The 20908-nt window shown below is 43.0% G+C and overlaps 3 protein-coding genes and 1 long non-coding RNA gene across 6 annotated transcripts; 2 read left to right on the top strand and 2 right to left on the bottom strand.

Moving 5' to 3' along the window:
• Positions 1-341: 341 nt before the first annotated feature.
• LOC148389001 (uncharacterized) lies at positions 342-1860 on the bottom strand. The gene is made up of 2 exons (XR_015862012.1): positions 1703-1860; positions 342-1626 (listed from the first exon to the last, which is right to left on the bottom strand). It is a non-coding gene; the product is annotated as an uncharacterized LOC148389001 (long non-coding RNA).
• On the top strand, positions 1243-4989 carry klhl26 (kelch-like family member 26). 2 transcript variants are annotated; one of them, XM_088393597.1, is made up of 3 exons: positions 1243-1471; positions 2299-2498; positions 2583-4989. In XM_088393597.1, the coding sequence occupies exons 1-3, from the start codon at positions 1391-1393 to the stop codon at positions 4177-4179; spliced, it is 1878 nt and encodes a 625-aa protein (XP_088249723.1). In that variant the 5' UTR covers positions 1243-1390; the 3' UTR covers positions 4180-4989. The 2 variants fall into 2 exon arrangements, with proteins under 2 accessions (XP_088249723.1, XP_088249722.1); XM_088393596.1 differs by having other exon boundaries at positions 1254-1471; positions 2316-2498.
• Positions 4990-5094: 105 nt separating this feature from the next.
• On the top strand, positions 5095-15261 carry crtc1b (CREB regulated transcription coactivator 1b). Of its 2 annotated transcripts, XM_088393592.1 has the most exons (14): positions 5095-5282; positions 6394-6510; positions 6889-7016; positions 7603-7662; positions 7836-7930; positions 8432-8502; positions 8568-8611; positions 8707-8930; positions 8994-9145; positions 9220-9444; positions 9664-9750; positions 10429-10515; positions 10576-10750; positions 10979-15261. In XM_088393592.1, exons 1-14 carry the CDS (start codon positions 5157-5159, stop codon positions 11188-11190), a joined length of 1803 nt encoding a protein of 600 aa, XP_088249718.1. In that variant the 5' UTR covers positions 5095-5156; the 3' UTR covers positions 11191-15261. The 2 variants fall into 2 exon arrangements, with proteins under 2 accessions (XP_088249718.1, XP_088249720.1); XM_088393594.1 differs by lacking the exon at positions 9664-9750.
• On the bottom strand, positions 14484-20592 carry comp (cartilage oligomeric matrix protein). Its single transcript, XM_088393591.1, has 19 exons — positions 20394-20592; positions 19909-19982; positions 19602-19653; positions 19348-19496; positions 19108-19245; positions 18772-18849; positions 18502-18654; positions 18294-18398; positions 17877-17984; positions 17609-17768; positions 17420-17538; positions 17269-17321; positions 17011-17204; positions 16765-16943; positions 16632-16680; positions 16287-16483; positions 16037-16209; positions 15833-15972; positions 14484-15665 (listed from the first exon to the last, which is right to left on the bottom strand). Exons 1-19 carry the CDS (start codon positions 20452-20454, stop codon positions 15607-15609), a joined length of 2241 nt encoding a protein of 746 aa, XP_088249717.1. The 5' UTR covers positions 20455-20592; the 3' UTR covers positions 14484-15606.
• Positions 20593-20908: the final 316 nt, after the last annotated feature.

Here is a 20908-nt window from a genome sequence, read left to right as displayed (position 1 = left end):
AAAGATGGAACAAGCCCAAAGTACCCCGCCCCCAATTCTATCTCCTATGTCGGAGTGAAAAGTACACAAGAAAATAAATCAAATTAAATACAAAACAAGCTGTGTATTCCCATTCAGGTATTTTGTTTTTATGAATGTAATAATGCTTAACTTGTCCGACAGGTGATCATTCAAAATTGTGTTTATTACGTTGCTTGTACTTTACAGCCGTAAAACTGCACTGCATCATATTGAGAGCTGTTACTCATATTTCTTATTTCACGACTTGCAGATATTAAATAGCTCTCGGTGTGATGCAGTGCAGATAGACAGATGACAAAAAATGATGCAGGAGGAAATCACATAGCCTTTGACTCATTCTTTATTTAATCTTCACAGCCCATTTCTTCCATCATGAACATTCCAGCCGAGAGATGCTTTAAAAGAATCAGACACACCTTATTAAATATGATTTGGAGACACACGTAGCTTTTGCTTATGTGGGCAAAGCCGAAAAACAGTCAAACAAAACGGAAAAGCAATGAGAGCAGTTTGTTTGCACTGATATTGCTTTTTCCCCTCAGTGGTGGTTTCTTTGCAAGGTATGACAGAAACACGATTTTTTTTTTTACTGCATCCTGAAGGACAACCCTGAACCACTGGCAGCAGTTGTGATTTTAGACTTCACAAGGAAACTTCATGTGAATAAGCATAAAACAGCAGATGATCTTATGCCAGTACGAAAAGTATTTCAATAAAGCAGTGAATCATTAGCTGCTTGAGTTCTTTCATGACTTTCCGCATGAAATGTCTGCTTACAAAATTTATCACATCCTCTCTGTACTTCATGGATGATTAGATCGTTGTGGTTTGATTATGTGTAGGGGAAACCATTTGAGCATTTATTTTCTATCCACATGCATTCTTCATTTGAAATGCTTTTCTGGTATTTTGCTGCATTCTATTTCATTCTTAGTTATTTCTTGTTGTTTCTTCTCCCTTCAGTCTCCTATTCAGGAGGTAAAATACTCTATTGGGTTTAGGTCCAGTCTGAACTTCATGTTTTCCTCCCTGCTGAAGTGTGTTGGTCAGATGTTTGAGGTGAGTAAGCTATCATTTGTTTTCCAATCACTATTTTAAAACACGGAATGTAACAAATAAACAGCATTTCTTTTCCTATTTGTGTAATCGAAGCCTAGTTCTCATGGCCTTGTGCATGTTACGCCGTCTAGCGACCAGAACGTGTCACTACAACAGGAGGGCGGATACATTGGTCGTGACGTCACCGGGTCACAACAGGCGTCAACAGTCGATGGCGTTCTTCTCCGATTCAATGACGACTCAATGCATGAATTGAAACACCATGCCAACACAGCGTGTCTTCTTCATTCTCTGATGATAGCTTGCAAAAATGCTCCATGAATTTCCCCGTGTGCTAGAAGATGGCCAAGTCGGATGGTGGGGCTATCGCATCGACACATTTGCAGAACAGGTGAGTCGCTGTTGGAAGACTCGAGCGAGTCCTCGAGTTGTCATTGATGTTTTATCGACATTGTTTCTACTCGCACGCATTCGAGCCAGGCCGAAAATAAAACAGGAAACTCCGAGGATCAATCGAGGCCTCCACTCTTTGCGGATGGGGCTAGGCTAGGAAGAGCAAGACATATCGATTATTTAGAATCTCGAAACAGTCACGTTCGAATATTTTGAATCATAGTCATACCTCGCAAAAACATGGACGTAGTAGATTCTCGTGTTACGAGCTTACTTAAGGTCAAATATTTGGGGCATTTCTACAGCACTATGAATTTTTTATGTTGCCCACATTATTTATTTAAGAGGAAAGCAAATAGTGGGCAATGAAAAGACGTACAGCTGTTACAAAACGTCAACCTTCAAAATAAAAGCCCGAGTTTCACTTTATTTGTTTTAGGAAGGTGACAAAGGGTTTTTTTTGTCATTTATTGAGCAATATATTTTTTATCAGACGTTTATACACGTTTGTAACTCACACTTTTGCACTGAGTGACGTTTTGTACTAAGCTATTTATTTTAGGAAGGTGACAAATGTTTTTGTCATTTATTGAGCAATATTTCTTTTTATCAGACATTAATACACGTTTTTCACTTTTGCACTGACTGACATTTTGTACAAAATAATGCTGACAAAATATCACAAATAAAATTAATTCCACAGTGTTATGGGTTCATCCAGAAGACTTTAAATTCTTAGGTCTGGCAGACCTAAAATGCAAAATTCAGTTGTGAATCTGAAAGTTCAAATCAGAGAAGATCCTTTGTTTCACTCCAATTGACAAGGCCTTTTTGTGTTTCAGTATGGCTAGCAAGAATAGCGCCCTCCGCTGCACCTTTTCTGCCCCCAGCCACAGTGCCACCCTCCTCCAGGGCTTGTCCATTTTGAGGGCTCAAGGTCAACTTCTTGACGTGGTGCTGGCCATCAACGAGGAGCGCTTCCACGTCCACAAAGCTGTGCTGGCTGCTTGTAGTGATTACTTCAGGTCAGTGTGGATCACATTTACATTTTTAAATTCTAAAGCACCTAGCTGACACTCAAAAGTAAAAGACTTGTGTTTATGTTGCAGAGCTATGTTCACTGGAGGCATGAAGGAGTCAAATCAAAATACCATCGAGCTGAAAGGCTTGTCTGCCCGGGGCCTCAAGCATATTATAGACTTTGCTTACAGCTCGGAAGTCACTTTAGATCTGGACTGCATTCAGGATGTCCTTGGAGCAGCTGTCTTCCTCCAGATGGTCCCCGTCGTGGAGCTCTGCGAAGAGTTCCTCCAGTCAGCCATGAGCGTTAAGACATGCCTACACATCGACCAAATGGCAACCACCTTCAGCTTGTCTTCCCTCAAGGCGTCGGTGGATGCCTTCACCTTTCGCCACTTCCTTCAAATAGCCGAGGAGGAGGACTTTTTGCACATTCCCATGGAGCGCCTGATCTTCTTCCTGCAAAGCAACAAGCTGAAGAATTGCAGCGAGATCGAACTCTTCCACGCGGCTATTCGATGGCTGCGCCACGACGATTCTCGCCGCGCTCAAGCCAGCAACGTCCTTTGCCACGTGCGCTTCCCTCTCATGCGTTCGTCGGAGCTGGTGGACACCATTCAGAGGGTGGACATCATGGTGGAGGACGTGCAATGCCGCCAGTACCTCCTGGAGGCTTTCAATTACCAAATTCTTCCGTTCCGACAACACGAGATGCAGTCGCCGCGCACGCTCATTCGTTCCGACGTGGTATCGTTTATCACTTTTGGCGGGACCCCGTACACCGACAACGACCGCACCGTAAGCACTAAGGTGTACTACCTCCCCGACGTCGCTTCCCGCCAGTTTAAGGAGTTGACCGAGATGGACACGGGGTGCAGCCACGCTTGTGTCGCCGTCCTCGATAACTTTGTGTACGTCGTGGGCGGGCAGCATTTACAATATCGCAGCGGCGAGGGCGCCGTCGACAGCTGCATGCGCTTCGATCCGCACTTGAACCAGTGGCTACGCATCCAACCCATGCAGGAAGCCCGCATCCAGTTTCACCTCAACGTCATGAACGGGAAACTTTACGCCACCGGGGGGCGCAATCGATCCGGCAGTCTGTCATCCGTGGAGTGCTACTGCCCAAAGAAAAATGAGTGGAGCTACGTGGAGCCGTTAAAACGCAGGATTTGGGGTCACGCCGGGACTCCGTGCGGAGAAAAGCTGTACATCTCCGGCGGTTACGGCGTCTCTTTGGAGGACAAGAAAACGTTACACTGTTACGATCCAGCGGCCGACCAGTGGGACTTTCGAGCGCCCATGAACGAACCGAGAGTGTTACATGCCATGATATGTAGTAGAAGTCGGGTCTACGCTTTGGGTGGACGCATGGACCACGTGGACCGCTGTTTCGACGTGCTGGCTGCGGAGTATTACGATCCACAGAGCGACCAGTGGACCACCGTCAGCCCCATGAGAGCAGGGCAGTCCGAGTCCGGCTGCTGCTTACTGGACGAAAAGATCTACATTGTCGGAGGCTACAACTGGCACCTGAACAACGTCACCAGCATCGTCCAGGTGTACAACACAGAGAGCGACGAGTGGGAGAGAGATTTGCACTTCCCCGAATCTTTTGCTGGGATCGCTTGTACACCCATTATACTTCCACAGACACGCGTTGAATATTTGACCTCTTGGCTGTGAAAATGTGCATTCTTCAGGCTCAGATGATTCAAGAGAAGGACGGTAAGCGGGAGGAGCTTCATAGCACAATACGTTCTGATGTAGAGTTCGTACATGATATCACCTCACGTGTATTACTTGTTTTTGTTCGATTTAATATTTTGATCATTTCACATTTGATTTTGCAGATAAACACCAGTCGGTCATTATTATAAATGGCTACATCATTACTTGATGACCTTGTTATTTCATCATGCAAAGATGAAATCATACAACTGACATTTGATTTTTAAATCACTCGTTGATCCGCTGTTTTAATCAGTACAGTAATGGGGACAGGTATTGTCTTGATTCTACTGTAGTTGGTGATATACTGTATTTCTGAGAAGCACCAAGTCCTTAACTTTTTTCTATTTATTTCTCACTATACTAAGGTCAGCTTGTATTGATCCTACTTACTATCATTGTATAATTCCTGTGTGTGAACCTTTTTGTGTCAACAACCTGACCCAGAGTCTCTGTGAATGTCAGCTCTTAAGCACTTTTGTCTTGTGCACGATACATCAGTGTCTCCAATGTTTATCCTTGGGTTTTTTCTTAAGAACCTACCTGCATTCAAATGCTCTCAAATTGGAATTTTGACTGCATTTTTCAAAACACTGTACTCAATTACATTGTAGGATGCAATGACCATGCACAAGCGGCTAAGGATGTACTTTGCCCTGTCAGCAAAAGCACATTAAAACTCCAAGTGCAATATAAAGGGAACTCTCGTCACATGGGAATGTAATCATTTAATACAATAAAGCTGCATCTTGTTTTAAAACATAACATTGTCTCGCAAAGATTTACTTGAGCAACATGCAAAAAGTGGGCGCGGCTGCATCGTCGTCTGACCCCGCCCTCCGCGCTTGGCAGCGTTGACTGTGCGTGATGACGTCACCAGAAGGCCCCAACGTGGTGCGTAACGTAACGTTCCATTCAGAGAAGAGGGAAAGATGGCGTCCTCGAACAATCCCCGCAAATTTAGCGAAAAAATCGCTTTGCATAACCAGAAACAGGCGGAAGAAACTGCGGCTTTTGAAGAGGTCATGAAAGACTTGAATGTCACCAGAGCTGCACGGGTAAGACGTGCCAGAAGCTGTTTTCCGCATTTGGCAGCTCGCGAATGCTGTGAAATTAAATGTGAACGTTTATGCGCTAAAAGGCGAAGTAAACGCGTCTATTGCAGCAACAAGACCCGCTAATGGTTGATTTTTATTTATTTTTTTCCTCAACAAAAATATGCAAAGAAATCGCTAACAATAATAACGCGACACCTTTTGCGCAAATTAGCCTAGTTATTGCATAGGGGCTTAGAATGAATGTGCACCTGTCCTCTAGCTGTTTGATGTGAACATGCACCACTGACAGTTAATTAGCAAATGAATCGTTTGGCTTGTAAATCACGACTTTACAAGGCAGGCAATTATTTGACGATAAAGTGTCGGTATTGATGGAGAACCCTCAAGGGTTTATATTGGCAAGCCGTGCTAATGTTAGCGTTAATGTTAGTCGCTTTCTCCAGCTGTGGTTTGTTTTGATCTCGTCCTCTACCAGCTACATTAGCTCGCTAGCGTAGCACTCATTATAAACACCCTGTAAATAATTGCATATTTTATTTGACATTAATTTTTAATTTGAGGTATCATTAGATGTATTTGTGATGTCGAATAAAATAATGCACCAATAAATTACTGCGTTTAGAATTTGTTTTCTTGTCATTTGAAATGCTAAATCTATACATTTATATGTATTTATTATATACATATTTCAATTCAGTAAATTGTTAAATGTATTGTTTTGGCTGTACATTAATTGCGATGTTAGTTGCTATTGGTAAAATGAAAAATATTTTGCATTTCCATTGTACAGGACGTCATTTCATTGCATTTGATCATATGATTTCATATTGACTGGCTGGAAAGCACCCCATCCTTGCATTTATATGAACTTAAATGAATTTACTCTGATAAGGAAATGCGTCAGTTGTATTGCAAATTAATGCAGACCACATTGACAGCTGTCAGGCATGAATATATTTATGATGGAAGATTTTGTGTGAAATGATTGACATATAACATCCTCATCTGCTTGATGTCATTAGGCTGCTTGATGTTATTTTTTTTGCATTACTTTTTTGTAAAGTCAGATCCACCATGCACTCATGCTGTCATGCACTTTTACTTTGCACAGTTGCAGTTACAGAAGACCCAGTATTTGCAACTAGGGCAGAATCGTGGACAGTACTATGGAGGCTCACTGCCCAATGTCAATCAGATTGGAAATGGCAACATTGACCTGCCTTTTCAGGTGAGCTGGTTTGTTTTTGTCCAGAGAAACCTTCAGGAAAAATAATGGATGGTGTACGTTTTAACAAAAAGCAGCCCACTCTTAGATTGGATTTTTTTGGGGGGGGATCTTGTGGTTCACAACAAAACGGAAGTTTCCATCAGTCGTGGAGTTTGCTTTTTGAAATTTGTAGTATATCATTGCTTGTCATGGCTTTCCATTCGAAGATACATTTGCCAGCTCAAGCTTCAGTATGGGCCCCCATGGCTTGACTCATTTTGAAATGAACACATTTGCACCATCAGTCCTGAGACCTTCCTGGTACATTTTAGCATGTTGTTGTTGTTGTGTGAGATAGTTTCATCGTTGCCCTCAGTGACCTGTGAGTGTTCACTCTAGAATTCTGTGCTGGATACCAGTCGCACAACCAGGCACCACGGATTGGTGGATCGTGTTTACCGTGAACGAAATCGCATCACCTCTCCCCACCGCAGACCTCTTTCGGTTGACAAACATGGACGTCAAATATCCTTTTTCAAGTGAAGTATTATTTCCTTAGCTTGAACACATAAAATGATCTGTGTATCCAACGAGCCAAAAAAAAAAGCTGCAATAATTTTTCTGAATTAGCATAAAATTATTTTTCATATAAATCAGTTATAGTTTATAGTGAGAATATAAAATAATTAAAAAAAGAAAAGCTGTATTATATAAATAACTGGCCAATAACTGCCATTATTTTATTTTTTTTTAGGAAAATTTATATATTATGACATTATGGTGTTATAAATGTACTCATTTCGATATCCAAAATGTTGTCCATATCAAAAAGCGCTAACTAAGACATTATTTATTGTTGTGTGTATTTTTAGTTTCTGTGCAGAAAACATACCAATGAAATTTCTTCCCCTGTTGCACTCCACCTCTATTACTCATCAAATTTTACAATAATGAGGCACTAACCCAAACATTTTTATTTGTGCTTGAAGCTAACAAACACTGGAATTTTCTTCTCCATTGGCTCTCCGCAGCCTAATGATGCAAGAGGCATGAAATTAAGCTGCGGCCGATTTTTCATTCCTCCTTCTTTATTAGCCCTAACTCAATTCACATCGACAGCTGCCCCTACAGCTCAGTTTACCTCTCGCCGCCACCAGACACAAGCTGGAGAAGGTAAGCAATCTCCCCTTTGCCATTTTCCCCAGATTGAAACCCAGCACAGCCAATATTGTGAAAATTAAATTACGTGAACACAAGCTGAGCAATATACGGTGTATTTGTAACAGAACAATTGTTTTCATAGGTCGGATCTTTCAAATATACAAAAGCCTCTTTTCTCATTGCAGGACAAATTCCGATTCCGCCTTACACCAGAGTACCATGAATCCCAAACCCCAAGAGGTGTTTGCTGGCGGATCACAGGAGCTTCAACCTAAACGAGGTATGCGGTTGCAAAAAAAAAAACAAAAAACAACTTTTATTCATCCCTCGCCGCAATCCTTGTACAGCAAATGTCACAAAGCCGCACGTTCGACTTAAGCGGGTGCAGATCGCAAGCATTCATCAAATATTTATCTTGCTGTGAAGATACGGCTCGCTGCTGCTGCTGCTGCTTCTGTATTATGCTGCCTCCAGAGGAGTAGAATCTCTCAATGGAGCTGACTCAATGTGATGGAGAGCGGCCGATGAATAATTCACTGATCTTCCACCGATTTTGTGTGCGTGCGTGTGCCAAGCCCTGATGTAGTGAAACCTTAATTGGTTGGCATCCACCCAGTCTGCCTGGTGGTCACCTTGCTATTTTTAGGAATCACGCGCACAGCCTTGTAATCTGGCTGGCTGGGATATTGATGAGTCATTTCTTGCCCAATCATTATGTGTCATAGCGAGCCATTGTGTCTGGCTGTTTGACTAATTAATACCGCTGCTGACTGACTAACAGTGCCCGGGACGGAGAGCTTGGAGACAAATGCAGACAGCGATGCACAGAAACAGCTGTGGGATGACAAGAAGGTATTGATGGGCTGCATGTAGTTGATGTACACACAGCTTGAGATTGAGGCTTGTCCTGTCTTCAGGGGGATTCACCAAACCATAACACATGTGACGTCCCGGGAATCAAGTGAGTGTCCACCGTATCTTCTCCAAGATTGAATCGGTGTCTTTGTCAGAAAGGAATTTCTCATAAGTGATTCGAATTTTTTTTTTTTTTGTTAGCATTTTCCCATCACCAGACCAGGAACTGAACCCGGCCGTGCTGCCTGCTGCACACAACACAGGCGGCTCATTACCTGATCTCACCAACATCCAGTTCCCTCCACCTCTGTCCACTCCACTGGACCCTGAAGACACAGTTGCCTTCCCATCCCTCAGCGCGTCCAACAGCACGGGCAGCTTGACCACCAACCTCACCCATCTAGGCATCAGCGCAGCCAGCCATGGTATATTTAATTTTTCATTTTTTATTTTATTCATTACTATTAATTTTTTTTTTTTACCTCCAGGGATCCCTACTTCCGCTCAGCCCACTATGACTGTCACAGAACAGCGCCGCCAGCCTCCCGTGGTGCCGCTTACGCTAACCACCGACCTCCATCTTCACAAGTCCACACAGCAGCTGTCGCCCACCCTCTCCCCACCCGTTAACATCACACAGGTGATATTTTGCTTCCCTTGCTTTTGTTTTACTCTTCAGTGAATCCTTTTGACCATTTGTGGTTTTCCCTGTAGATATTTCCAACGGACCAGCAAACCCTGGAGCAACAGCTTTCCCAGTTCCCTCTTTTCAACCATCTGACTGCTCAGGCCCAGGCTCAGTTGCTGAGCGATCTGCAGAAGCAGCCACTGCAGGGCATCCAGCTCATCACTCTGCCGACCCCCGCCTCCACCGGCACAGGCCCCGCCACTGCCAACAGCCCATCCCCGGACAGCCAGACCTCAGCCAGCATCAGCTCGGTAAGAAACTCAAAAGCTCCTCTGTGGAATGTCAGATGCTACGACGCAAAATAAGTTAAAAAAAAAAAAAGACTTCAGATGAATTGGAGCTTGACAAAGCTAGTTTGCTGTTAACGAGCGTTGCAGTTGACGTTATGACCCCACCTCTCGCATCCGACGAGATTTGTGTGTGTGACTAGCATGGAGCTTAGCGCTCGCTAACCCTCTTCCCTCCAACAGTATCGCAATCAGACTGGCTCACCAGCCACTCAGTCTCCAACCTCCCCAGTCTCCAATCAAGGCTTCTCCCCTGGCGGCTCGCCACAAGTAAGAGCCCACCCACCAAGCTAGCTGCTTTTTGGGGAAGGGCTTTGTTCCAGGGGGGCAAGCTAAAACGTTGACAAGCTGCTTTTCATCCCGCATAACTCATTTCACTCTTTGCCGTGCATGACGTTACAGCCGGTGTGTTGACGGAGCTTCCGATCTTCCTCGTTTTTTTTTCCCTTTTGTCATTGGGAACTCACGGACAGATGTATTTTAGCAGCTAGCCCGGTTGTCCATTCCATCTGCTATTCACATAAACATCACAATCTCTGGGAGACAGTCATCACCTCTTCCAAAAAAAAAAAAAAACATTTGGCAGAGGAATCCGGGATGTTGCATGTGTTTTTACACTTAATCCCTGATATAAAGGAAAGCAACTTTGGCACAACGAGCAAAACTAAATATACAGCTGCAACGTCCTCACATGTATCTCGGAACTCCACCATTATGGCAGCCGATTCAACTTTGACCTCATATATCGTGTTTTGGAAAAATCAGGGCCTCCTCATGAGTATCACCTGCTTCTGTCACCGCTTATAGTTGTGACACCACCGTCTGCTTGCTTTTTCTTTTGCTTGGGGTGTCTGCTTTTGAGATCATATAACACGTTTGAATCTTCTCGTATCAATGCTGTGCTTCACGTCCGACCTGAAATGTGTGGCTCTTGTCTTCTTATTCCAGCATATTCCCACGGTGGGCAGCATATTTGGCGACTCCTTCTATGATCAGCAAGTGGCATCAAGGCAGACCAACGCTCTGTCCCACCAGGTGACTATATCCACAAACAGTAGGTTGAACATCTGGATTGACTCGGTCTTTATTTGAAAGTTGGAGCAGTTCAACATGATCGAGAACCCCATCAGCTCGACTGGCCTGTACACGCAATGCTCCACCCTCAACTATACTCAAGCCGCCATGATGGGTCTTAGCGGGGCCAGCCTACAAGAATCTCAGCAACTCGGCTACAGTAACCATGGCAACATTCCCAACATAATCCTTACAGGTAAGTTGTGTCTTTCACTGTGCCATTGTTGTTCTAAATTCAAATTCCATTTGTTTAGTAGCGATTAGAAAACAAAGCTTCAAATTTGCTTCGTGAACCAGTTGTTGTAGTTTTTGCCCCCTCTAGATGGCGCTCTCTGTTCCTTTTTCTAATTGAATTGAAAGTGTATGAATTAGCGTAGCATTTGGTCACAGGGTGTTTTTTTTCCATCGACGCGGCGTATTCCAGTCACAGGTGAATCCCCGCCGAGCCTCTCCAAAGAGCTCACCAATTCGCTGGCGGGCGTCGGCGACGTCAGTTTCGATGCGGACTCTCAGTTCCCTCTGGACGAGCTCAAGATCGACCCCCTCACCCTGGACGGGCTTCACATGCTCAACGACCCCGACATGGTGCTGGCCGACCCGGCCACGGAGGACACGTTCAGGATGGACAGGCTGTGACGTGACCCGCTTGGCTGACTGTGCGCAATGAGAAGATAAACACTCGAACGGAGGAGGAGGAGAGACAAAGGGCTGGGGTGGATCCCCCCGTCCCTTGTTGCATGGCCATTCGGCGGCCCGACCTCGCGCTCGACTCGGTAAAAGCCCTTTGACACAATGACTGCAGGGAAAAGGACGTCCTGTGGCTTCCGAGGTATGGCCTCGTTGTCCTTTTTAAAAAGAGATTGGTCGCTAGCACGGCTGTGTTTACAGTGTACCATGAAATGCCACATATTTTCCAAAAATGCACATTTTTTTCCTATTCATATTCACTTTAATATTATTTTTTATTTATATTTGGTGTTCGCAGGAAGCTGCAGAGACATTGGACTAAAGCATACGTATCATATCGATCATGGAAAAAAAAAGAAAAAAAATGCTGTTGCTTTTCCTGCCTGCGTTCAATTTATCGGGTATTCAACAGCTATCACACTCAAAGCTTTATTTTTGACAACCAAATGTTTTTTTTTTTAAATCATGCACTGTGTGTTTTGATGCTGTTTTGTTCATTTTCTTTTTTTTCCGATCATGCATCTGATGCCAAAATGTTTTCGGTAGGCAGTGTAAATCTGCACTGATGTAATTTATTTCTGAATTTTAATTGTATCCGTGTCGAAGCTACTTGTTTTTTTGAAGGAGTGCAAAACCTCCCCATAGTTGCTCATTAGTGTTGGATGTGCCATATTTGTTCGTGTTAGCCCAGAAGTGACGGTCAACTCATCGTAACTTTGTGCCGAAAAACACACAGGCTCCAAAAGCAGGGTTGTTTTTTTTAGATGATCAGGTAAAACTACTTAATGGGAAAGCCTAATTAATGATCTGACCAAGAAAATCCAACAGACTGGTCTTTCAGGGAAGGAAGCTGTCTGTCAAATTCGAAATCTTTTTTGAAGTCGTCACTGTGAAAAATCACCTGATTTTGCCTTACATCAGTATTCTTACTGTTAAGTGTCGAACCTATTTTTTGTAACATTTTCTCAAAGTATTTGAGAGAGACATTTGTTTTGTTTTTCCGTGCTATTTGTGGTTCTGTTGTGTCCAGTCTGACAAATCAATGTACTGTATTTTGTAGCGGTACACTTTATAGCCAAATTATTGATGTTTTATTAAGTGGGTGAAAGGGGGTTTAAAAAAAAAAAAAAAAAAAAGTGGATATATGTGGAGGAGCGCAAATATGGGGAGGCTTTTTGCTCCTTAAAGGGAAGCTCTTACAAAAATCCCGTTCACGAGGCAGGCTGCAAAATGCCGACGGGCGTTTTCATACCAATGTGCAATTCCTAGAAAATATTTATATGACAGTACCTGTGTAGGAAAACTAAAAATGGTCTTTCTTAGAAACATTTAACATATGCCATTTTCACTATTTCATGTTGTAAACAACAAAAATGGTGACTAAAACAATCAGGGAAATGTGGTGGAAACAAAGTGTTTACAGATTTTCCAATTCATGTTTACAGAGAGTTTATTTGATTGAGCAGAAAACGACCCCTGGTGACCTTTTGTCAGAGTTTCCCTGAGAGTTGTTTGTTGCGCAGTGTGATCATGTTTGGTATATTCGAGCATTTGTGTACAGACATGCTGGTCATTTTGTGCTCTTTACTCAACGCTTGTCCAATGGGGGGGGCGGGGCTCATTGCAGTCTTTTTACTGTCAAGCATGGGTCTGTTTAACTGTACTTTAACAGATGTCCGGTTCCTATGCAAGCGAGACTTCGAAACGGGACGTTTCAAGGAAAAATCCATCTTGGGGCTTCCCCCACATGCATCACTCTTTGTCGGCTAGCTACTTTTTTAAAAAAGCGTCACAATTTGAGATGGTGTTTTTAGCTTTCGAATTAATTATGATTTTATTTATGATGACCAAGACCTGTAATTGTTTCAGCATGGTGCGGCGCAATTAGTGACCCATTACCAGCTTTTATTTATTTTTATTTTTTTTTTAATTTATTTTAAGCTTGCTGTTATCACATGAGGGAAACTCAACACAATTTATTCAGGCTCATCTCAAATGAAATAATTCAGAAAAAACAAAAAACTAATCCAACTAACATGTCAAGAAACCCCAAGTTGGATTTTTCCTTTTTGATGACTTTGCCGTTTTCATTCATCCAATCAGTGCGTGTTTTGAGTCCACTTGAGCAACGGCAGCAGCCGTCTGTCATTCCTGTCTGACTAATCTTTATCGTACCTTGTACATATAGACTATAGCTGAAACAATGCATGAAGAATCGGACAGTTCAACCTTCTGAATGAAGTCGGTGTAACATAACGCTGTCACCAAGTCTCCAATGGATGCATGTAGGGCTTCTTACTTCTGTCCCCCCCAGTTTAGTGACCTCCAAGTCTGTATTATGCTACTTCATGACTCACAAAAGAATGTACTGGCAGTATCCTAGTGACACGGGAAGGGAGGGGGAGGAGGGGGGGGTCCATATTCATCCTCCTGATGCACTCGTTCTCTTCCCGCTGTAGCATCTCACCGCATCCGAGTGCGTTTTCTCAAATGTGCCCGAATCTTTGCGCTGTGGGGGGGTTGCAGGGCTCTGTCTCACGACCACGGCGGTTTGGCATGTGCACTGTTTTGTTTTTGTGGTACCTGAAGCTTCTGCGTTCCAGTAGGCCGCATGACACACCAAGTCGATTTGTATCCCATGTATGCTCTCACTCTTGGCTCTTATCTATGCGCAAGTGACATCATGATATGATTGTTTGTATTCGTTTCTCTTGTTTCTGTATCGTTGCCTATCATGTCGAGTTTTTGGGGTGCTTTGTTCATTCCTTCCCTGTTTTTGTGCAATGTCTAGTCGTCTAGTTGCTTGGCACTTTATTTGTGATTTCCTGGCTTTTTTTTTTAAAAACAGGGATTTATATTTGCCTGATTTGAATGCTGACTGTTTCACACCAGATGTATAGTCCGGAGATATTTTCATGTCAAAGAAAAAGAGGAATTCTCTATTTTTTATTTGTAAACTATATTTCAGCTTGTCTTGTTGTTGTTGGGTTTTTTTAAATTCTGTGAAGGGGATGCAAATATAGAAAGGGCTTAATTTGGTGCAGATTGCGCTGTGTGTTGCAAAAGGAACGTCGCGCCGAATGTAATTCTCGTTGGTCGTTTAAATACCCCCTCGAACGTAATCACCTGCAGATTTATGTTGTGATTATCTGTTTTGAAGTAAGACAGTGCAAACGACAAAATCCATCTGGAGCGCCCGAGGCAAACTGCCAAAATACAGTGCTGCAAATCTATGTCGATGATGTCACTACAGCACGAGATGCTTTCTGCGAGGTTCTGGTGTATTTGTTACAAAAAAAAAAAAGGTTTTTATTGTGTCAGATGTTGAAGGTGCTCTTCAGCATGATGGTGAATGAATAATATGGAACAGACACAAGTTGGCAGCTAATACAACTTTAAAGGAAGGAGAATGGCTTCATCGTTTATTTCAGTTTTACAAAAGATGATTTTTTTTTTGTCGAGGGGAACCCATCAGTCAGGTCTCGTGTGAATTTTGCAATATTTGGTGGTTGTGGTGAAACGCAATTCTTCAGGCTGCAGGCTGGACAGATCACCTCAAAATATGGCTTTTTTTATTATTATTATTTTTCGGGCTTATCTGCATGCTTTGGTTTGACACACGTCTTACCTCGCAGGACTACTTAGCACAACATGCACTCATTTTTTGGCTTGATTGAGGTGAACTGTCTCAAAAAGCAAAAGAGCGACATTCTGTATTTTGAAGGTGTAATCTTCAGTCTTGTACGTTTCTTTTTGGTCTGACTAAACGGTCCCTTTAATTCAACGCGGTTTTCCCAAAGAACTGCAGTTTGTTGAAAAAGTGTAAAAGGCTTCAGAAAATGCTATTTAAGTTCCTCTTTAAGCTTCTAGTGAGAATAGCATTTTATCACTGTTGTCCCGTAAGTCGTAGTAAAAAAAATCTGTAGGTATTTATTTGTTGCCATGTGATTCTCCTAATGTGACCGTTTGTTTATAAGCTGAAAGAAAACAAAATGTCAATTAAATTGAATGTGGATGACACATTTTTTCTGCACATAGTCTTGATTTTGCAAAAAATGTCGCGACAGCAAAAATCAACATGGCAGCGTGTTGCCGTGGACTTGCATGATGTTTCAATCCGCCTGTATATTGGTTTTTTTTTTGTAATCTGTATTTCCAAATGCAAATTTATTTTGAATATGTGCATGCTTGGGAAATGTTTGGTTAACACTAACACCTGTTGAGCTATATGAAAAGTTTTGCTACTTAAAGTTCAGGTTTTCTTCTTGCATACACTGTCAGAAATGTCCTCTTCTGATAACTTGACACCAGTCTGAGATTTGAATGTGATTGGAATTTTTCCGAAGGCTTTGTTGATCCTTTCCTTCAGGCCACCAGCTGAACGTTCCGTGCACGATAGGTGTCAAAGTCTTCCGGGATAGTGTCTGCAGACAGAAGTACACAATTAGCTGACCAAAAGGACCAGACACAACAAGGAACGAGAGTCCCAGTTATGTGTGGAAGAATCTGAGAGTCTCCATCAAACACCTTTGGAAAAAAAATCTAGCAAATGACCTCAGATAATATAGGAAGGCGTCAAAACGTTCCTCACCATTGCATCGGTAACGCAGGTTGGCCCAGATGATGTTCTCCTGGGAGAAGCAGAAGACTCCGAGTCGACCTCCCCGCATGGTGGCGTCTATGATGACACCTGTGTCCGCCACCAACTGAGGACCCTCATAAAACCGAACCCTGTACCCCAAAAGAGCAGATCTTGAAAGTAGAACAAAGCAAAATTTTGCTTTCAGTCCTCCACCTGATGTATCCATCAGCAGGTCGGTGCTGGAGGAACCAGCGATACGACGTCTTGTCCTTCCAGCCGACATTGCGAGCATCTTTCCAAAGTAGTTTCACCTGGTCGCTGGTGTCACCGGTGTGCCACAGGGCGTTCCTCAAGTTCTCACCGGGCCCCGTGTTGGACTTTACAGCCTTTCCAAATCCACAAATTAAACTGAGTATCAATCTGGGGCAACATCTCGCTCCAAAACCATCTGGCCTTCCACAACCTTCAATTGGATTCCCGGTTCCGCCACAGCTCTGAATGGGTTGGCCTGCCAGTAGATCTGCTCCACCTGCTTCCACATGACCACGTAGAAACTGGAGCTGTCCTGGTACCCGAAAATAAATCCGGCATAGTCGTCGTCCGTCCGAGTGTTGACGTGAAACGTCCCTTCGAAATCGACACCGCTAAAAGCAGTGTAGCCTGGGAAGGGAGAAGTCCAGCTTTAATATTAAAAAGAAAAGAAATATGAATTCCCCTTGGATACCATGGAGCCCAAAAATTTAATTTGTAGATGCATCAGCTCTAAGCCCCTCCCACTTTCAAAAGTCCAAAAGAAGAAGAATCTTACCAACCGCCAAGCCTGGATCACTATTCATTGTCTGAACAATTTCTCTCCCCTGCACAAGAATTGAAGAAAAATACTTGAGTGCATTCTTGGACTTCATCGTCCAAAATAGTTGATCGTATGAAATTAGATTGACCTGATCCAGCACCACCCAGTTGGGGTCAATCTGAGCATCCCCCTCTGGATCCAACACCACGGTCTGATACTCCCGGAAATCGGTGAGCGTGACCTCGGCGTTTTCAGGACACACGTCGATGGTGTCGATGATGGTGTCGTTGTCAAAATCCCGTTCACACACATTACCTACTCCATTGCCTGGAAGGATTCATGAACCGATGTGATTGTGTGATTTTTTTTCTTTCCCACCTGCAGCAATCCTTACCATCAGAGTCCTCCTGTAGGGGGTTCGGGATCAAACGGCAATTATCAGGACCCGGCGGCAGCAGGTCCGGAATACCATCGTCATCGTCGTCATCGTCACACTCGTCTCCTTTACCGTCTTTGTCGGTGTCCAGCTGGGAGCTGTTGATGACGGCCGGGCAGTTGTCTCGAGAGTCTTGGTGACCGTCGCCGTCACTTTGGAGATAATCTTTGATTGGCATGGGCAGGATGTTTGTCACTTCAAGCGCCATTTGTGTACCTGTCTTTGTTGGTGTCGCAAGGGTCTCCAATCAGGTCGTTGTCCGCGTCCGACTGGAAGCAGAAGGTTTTAGAAATACTCTTTTGGATAGACACTCATTCAGTGCCATTGACGATTATAGACGTTAAAGATGTTAACTGGGTTATCTGACCTGGTCTGGGTTATGATCGTAGGGACAGCTGTCACAAGCATCTCCAACTTTGTCTCCATCACGATCTATCTGATTAGCATTTGGAACTCTTTTGCAGTTGTCCAGATAATTGGGGATTCCTGGGATTAATAAAATCCCATTTTCTTCAAAGCTGTGACAAATACGTTGGCCGGCATGAGTTGTACTAACCGTCCCCGTCGATATCGTCATCACATTCGTCACCAAATTGATCCACGTCGGTGTCTTTTTGGTCATTGTTCTTGACAGCACGGCAGTTGTCGCAAGCATCACCAAAGTCGTCTTCGTCGATGTTCCTTTGGTCCACGTTGGGCACCAGCACGCAGTTGTCCTGAAGGCAAGTACGTTCTTGATGTGAATATTACAAATATCATGCATACTCAATTTTTATGCTGTATTATTTGGAAAGAAAAGGTTTATTTGACAGGCACTGACTGACCTGTGTGTTGGGGATCCCATCGCCGTCTGCATCGTCATCACAAGCATCTCCGATTCCATCACGATCAGCATCCTCTTGACCAGAATTGGGCACGGTGAGACAATTGTCCTGCAAAGAACAAAAAAAGATGACCTGCTTTAAAGTTTGGTACTTGCAGGTTTTTTTTTTTTCCAATATTCAATCATTTTAAATATTTTTTTTTTCCATAAACACATTTTGAAGGTTTACCAGTATTTTGGAATAATTCTTTAATTAAAAAAACTTTTTTTTCTCAATGCTTTTCATTGGTATCAATTATATGTGAATTTTCACTATTTCACATGACTCAACACGTTGATTTCACATCAACACATCTATGTATGAAGAAATTGGGACTCTAACCTCCGCTGCTCTTCCTCCATAGTGGCTGTGACTCACCTTGGCACAGTTCCTCTCACGGCAGTCCAACCTCTCATCTGGGAAACCATCAATGTCGATGTCAGGGCCACACAGGAAACCATTGCCCGCCCATCCAACTCCACACTGTAAGCACATTTTATGGCTCGCATTATTATGACTTGTGTTTCAACTCAATCTTCCATCGACAAAATACATAAGTGTCATGAGGAAAGTATCATTTGCTTACTTGACATTCAATTATGCCATCTCGATGGAGGATGCACTCGGCGCTGGCGTGACAAGGGTTGGGCTGGCCGTTCCCGCACGCCCTCTCGGGTCGGCAACCCTGCCGCTGGTCACCTACGTAGCCCCTCTTACAGGGGCCGCATCTAAAGGAGCCCTGACAGATCAAATCAAATCAGTCATTGGGGTCAATTCCAAAAAAAACTCGACTCAAGCACAAGTTCAGGAAGAATATTTTGTATTTGCACCAAGGTTGCATGGAATCAATACGTACTGGCGTATTCATACAGAAGGAATTGTCAACACAGCCGCCATTTGTGTGGATGGCACATTCATCAATGTCCTTGCATACCTTTTGGAAGACAAACACAATCAATAACGTTGCATTTCACAAGATCAGTTGAATTTTTTTCTTATCTCAAAATCACCACAAACATATTTAATGTCATTTCTCATGAATACATATATATAGATGTATAAAAAGAAATCAATTAAATAAATAGATAGATAGATAAATAAATAAATAAATAAAACATCTATTTCAATATTGTAACTGTATAATTTCCAACAAATCAAAGTGATGAATACCCGCGGTTGTAATATTGATTACCTGCTTGTTGGCGGTGGCGTAAGCGATACCGATACCGTGTACTTGAGGTCCAGCGTATCCCGAGGGACACAAACCGCAGCGGAACCCCGGGGAAGTGTTGATGCAGCGCACACCCATGTGGCATGGTATCACAGAACACTGCAAAGGACACTTTTATCATACTTGTACAGATTTAAAATCCGCAACCCAATGTCGGTGACCTTTAACCTAGCAGTTAGCGATTGTTGTTTCTCTGCATACCTCATCCACGTCAACACAGTAGGTGCCATTGCCCTCCATGCCTTCTGGACAGGGGCCACACCTTGGCCCGTAAGGCGTCTCCATACACCTTACACCAGTGTAGCAAGGATTGGGCACACAGGAAGGACGAGGACGACCCCTTCCCATCCCTGGGGTGTCAAAGGTCATGTCAATTAGTTTGACTTGATCCCAATAATTGGTTACAATATATTTTGGCAATCTCCAATCAGTGGTGATAATGATGACTCACTCACCACAAGCTTCACACTCCATCACTGAATTCTTGAGGAAAACCATTTCTTTAATCTGTAATGTAAAAATAGTTGCTTTTCATTTTTATTATCCCTGGATTCGGTATGTCCTACTTTTTTCATCAGTCCAATCCAGTTTAAAGTTTTCCATCCAACCACAAAAGTCTTTAGATACAAGATATAGTTTTTATTTAGTACAAATAAAATATTCCTATTGTATGTGTCAGTACAAATGTTCAATTTCTTTAGGTTAATAGTGCTAAAAGTAGTCTATAAAAATTAATGCAAACCAGATGTGAGAGTGGATTACCATTTGTTTCAGAAGATCTTTTATCTCCGACAGGGCAAGGTTTGACTTTTTAATCTGATTGATGATTTCACCATCTAAAATTGAAAGAACAACAGTTAACAATTCTGTTGTATTGCTTTTTTTGGGAAATCATGTGTGTGTGCGTGTGTGTTGACATTCCAGAGGCAGCGCAGGTTTGACTTGAATCCTCCACCTACGCATCGACTACATTTTAAAGAGCAGACAGAAACGCCGCCATGGCAGCTGCATGATTGATTCAGCAGATACTGATTTTTTTTGGAAGGTTATAACCTGATTCAAATGATTAAGATCATCATTCAGAACTTGATTATTTGAATCAGGTGCATTGGAGGAGGTCAGGATCTTAAAACAAGATGGACATCCCTTGGTTGTGTCTGCATTGCTTTGCCCGATGTGATCAGACAGCCGTAATGTGAGTTACTCATCATTTGCAAATCCCCAAACCAATCAAAGTATTCTCTTACCTCTCTGTCCTGCAGTTTGTCCTATGCAGAGCACACAGGTCAGCAAGAGAAAACAAAACATGCTGCCGCTGTCCGTTTATGTCTGGCCTTCTTCGAGCCTTCTGCAAACCTCCTTCATAGGGAGACTCGCTCTGTCCTCCCTCTGCTTTGGCTTTTCTACCCTCTACCCATCCATCATAAAAAAAAAAAAACATTAACAACAAAAAACAACCCCCACTTCCCAGACTTGAGCGCCATTCCCAATTGCAGTACTCAGCCCCCTCTGCAGGAATTCCAAGAAATAAAAAGCTGGCGCTGTTCTGACGGATTTTTTATAGTTTATTAACTTTGGTAAATAAATGTGTGTGTGTGTGTTTGTGAGTGTGTGGTTTGCATTTGTCTAATGGACTGAGCAGATGGCCCGAACATTCTTTTGCTCTTGATCACCTTGATTCTCATCAGGGTCATGAATCATAAACTGACTAATGTAAAAAATATTTTTTTTAAATTAAATTAATAAAAAATATATAATAGAA

Source organism: Syngnathus floridae, chromosome 13 (genome assembly GCF_059516105.1).
Source record: "Syngnathus floridae isolate MCC-2025c chromosome 13, RoL_Sflo_1.0, whole genome shotgun sequence".
Taxonomy (NCBI): Eukaryota; Metazoa; Chordata; class Actinopteri; order Syngnathiformes; family Syngnathidae; genus Syngnathus; species Syngnathus floridae.
This window is presented reverse-complemented; position numbering and strand designations above follow the sequence as displayed.

Excerpts from the sequence above, each read along its gene's own strand:
- klhl26 (XM_088393597.1), top strand. The coding sequence starts at position 1,391 with ATGCTCCATGAATTTCCCCGTGTGCTAGAAGATGGCCAAGTCGGATGG. Across the intron at positions 1,472-2,298 it reads TCGACACATTTGCAGAACAG|GCCTTTTTGTGTTTCAGTAT; the intron begins GTGAGTCGCTGT and ends CCAATTGACAAG. Across the intron at positions 2,499-2,582 it reads GCTTGTAGTGATTACTTCAG|AGCTATGTTCACTGGAGGCA; the intron begins GTCAGTGTGGAT and ends TTTATGTTGCAG.
- crtc1b (XM_088393592.1), top strand. The coding sequence starts at position 5,157 with ATGGCGTCCTCGAACAATCCCCGCAAATTTAGCGAAAAAATCGCTTTG. Across the intron at positions 7,663-7,835 it reads CCAGACACAAGCTGGAGAAG|GACAAATTCCGATTCCGCCT; the intron begins GTAAGCAATCTC and ends TTCTCATTGCAG. Across the intron at positions 10,751-10,978 it reads TCCCAACATAATCCTTACAG|TCACAGGTGAATCCCCGCCG; the intron begins GTAAGTTGTGTC and ends GGCGTATTCCAG.
- comp (XM_088393591.1), bottom strand. The coding sequence starts at position 20,454 with ATGTTTTGTTTTCTCTTGCTGACCTGTGTGCTCTGCATAGGACAAACT. Across the intron at positions 17,769-17,876 it reads ATGGGATCCCCAACACACAG|GACAACTGCGTGCTGGTGCC; the intron begins GTCAGTCAGTGC and ends ACTTGCCTTCAG. Across the intron at positions 15,973-16,036 it reads CCTGCTGATGGATACATCAG|GGTTCGGTTTTATGAGGGTC; the intron begins GTGGAGGACTGA and ends TTTGGGGTACAG.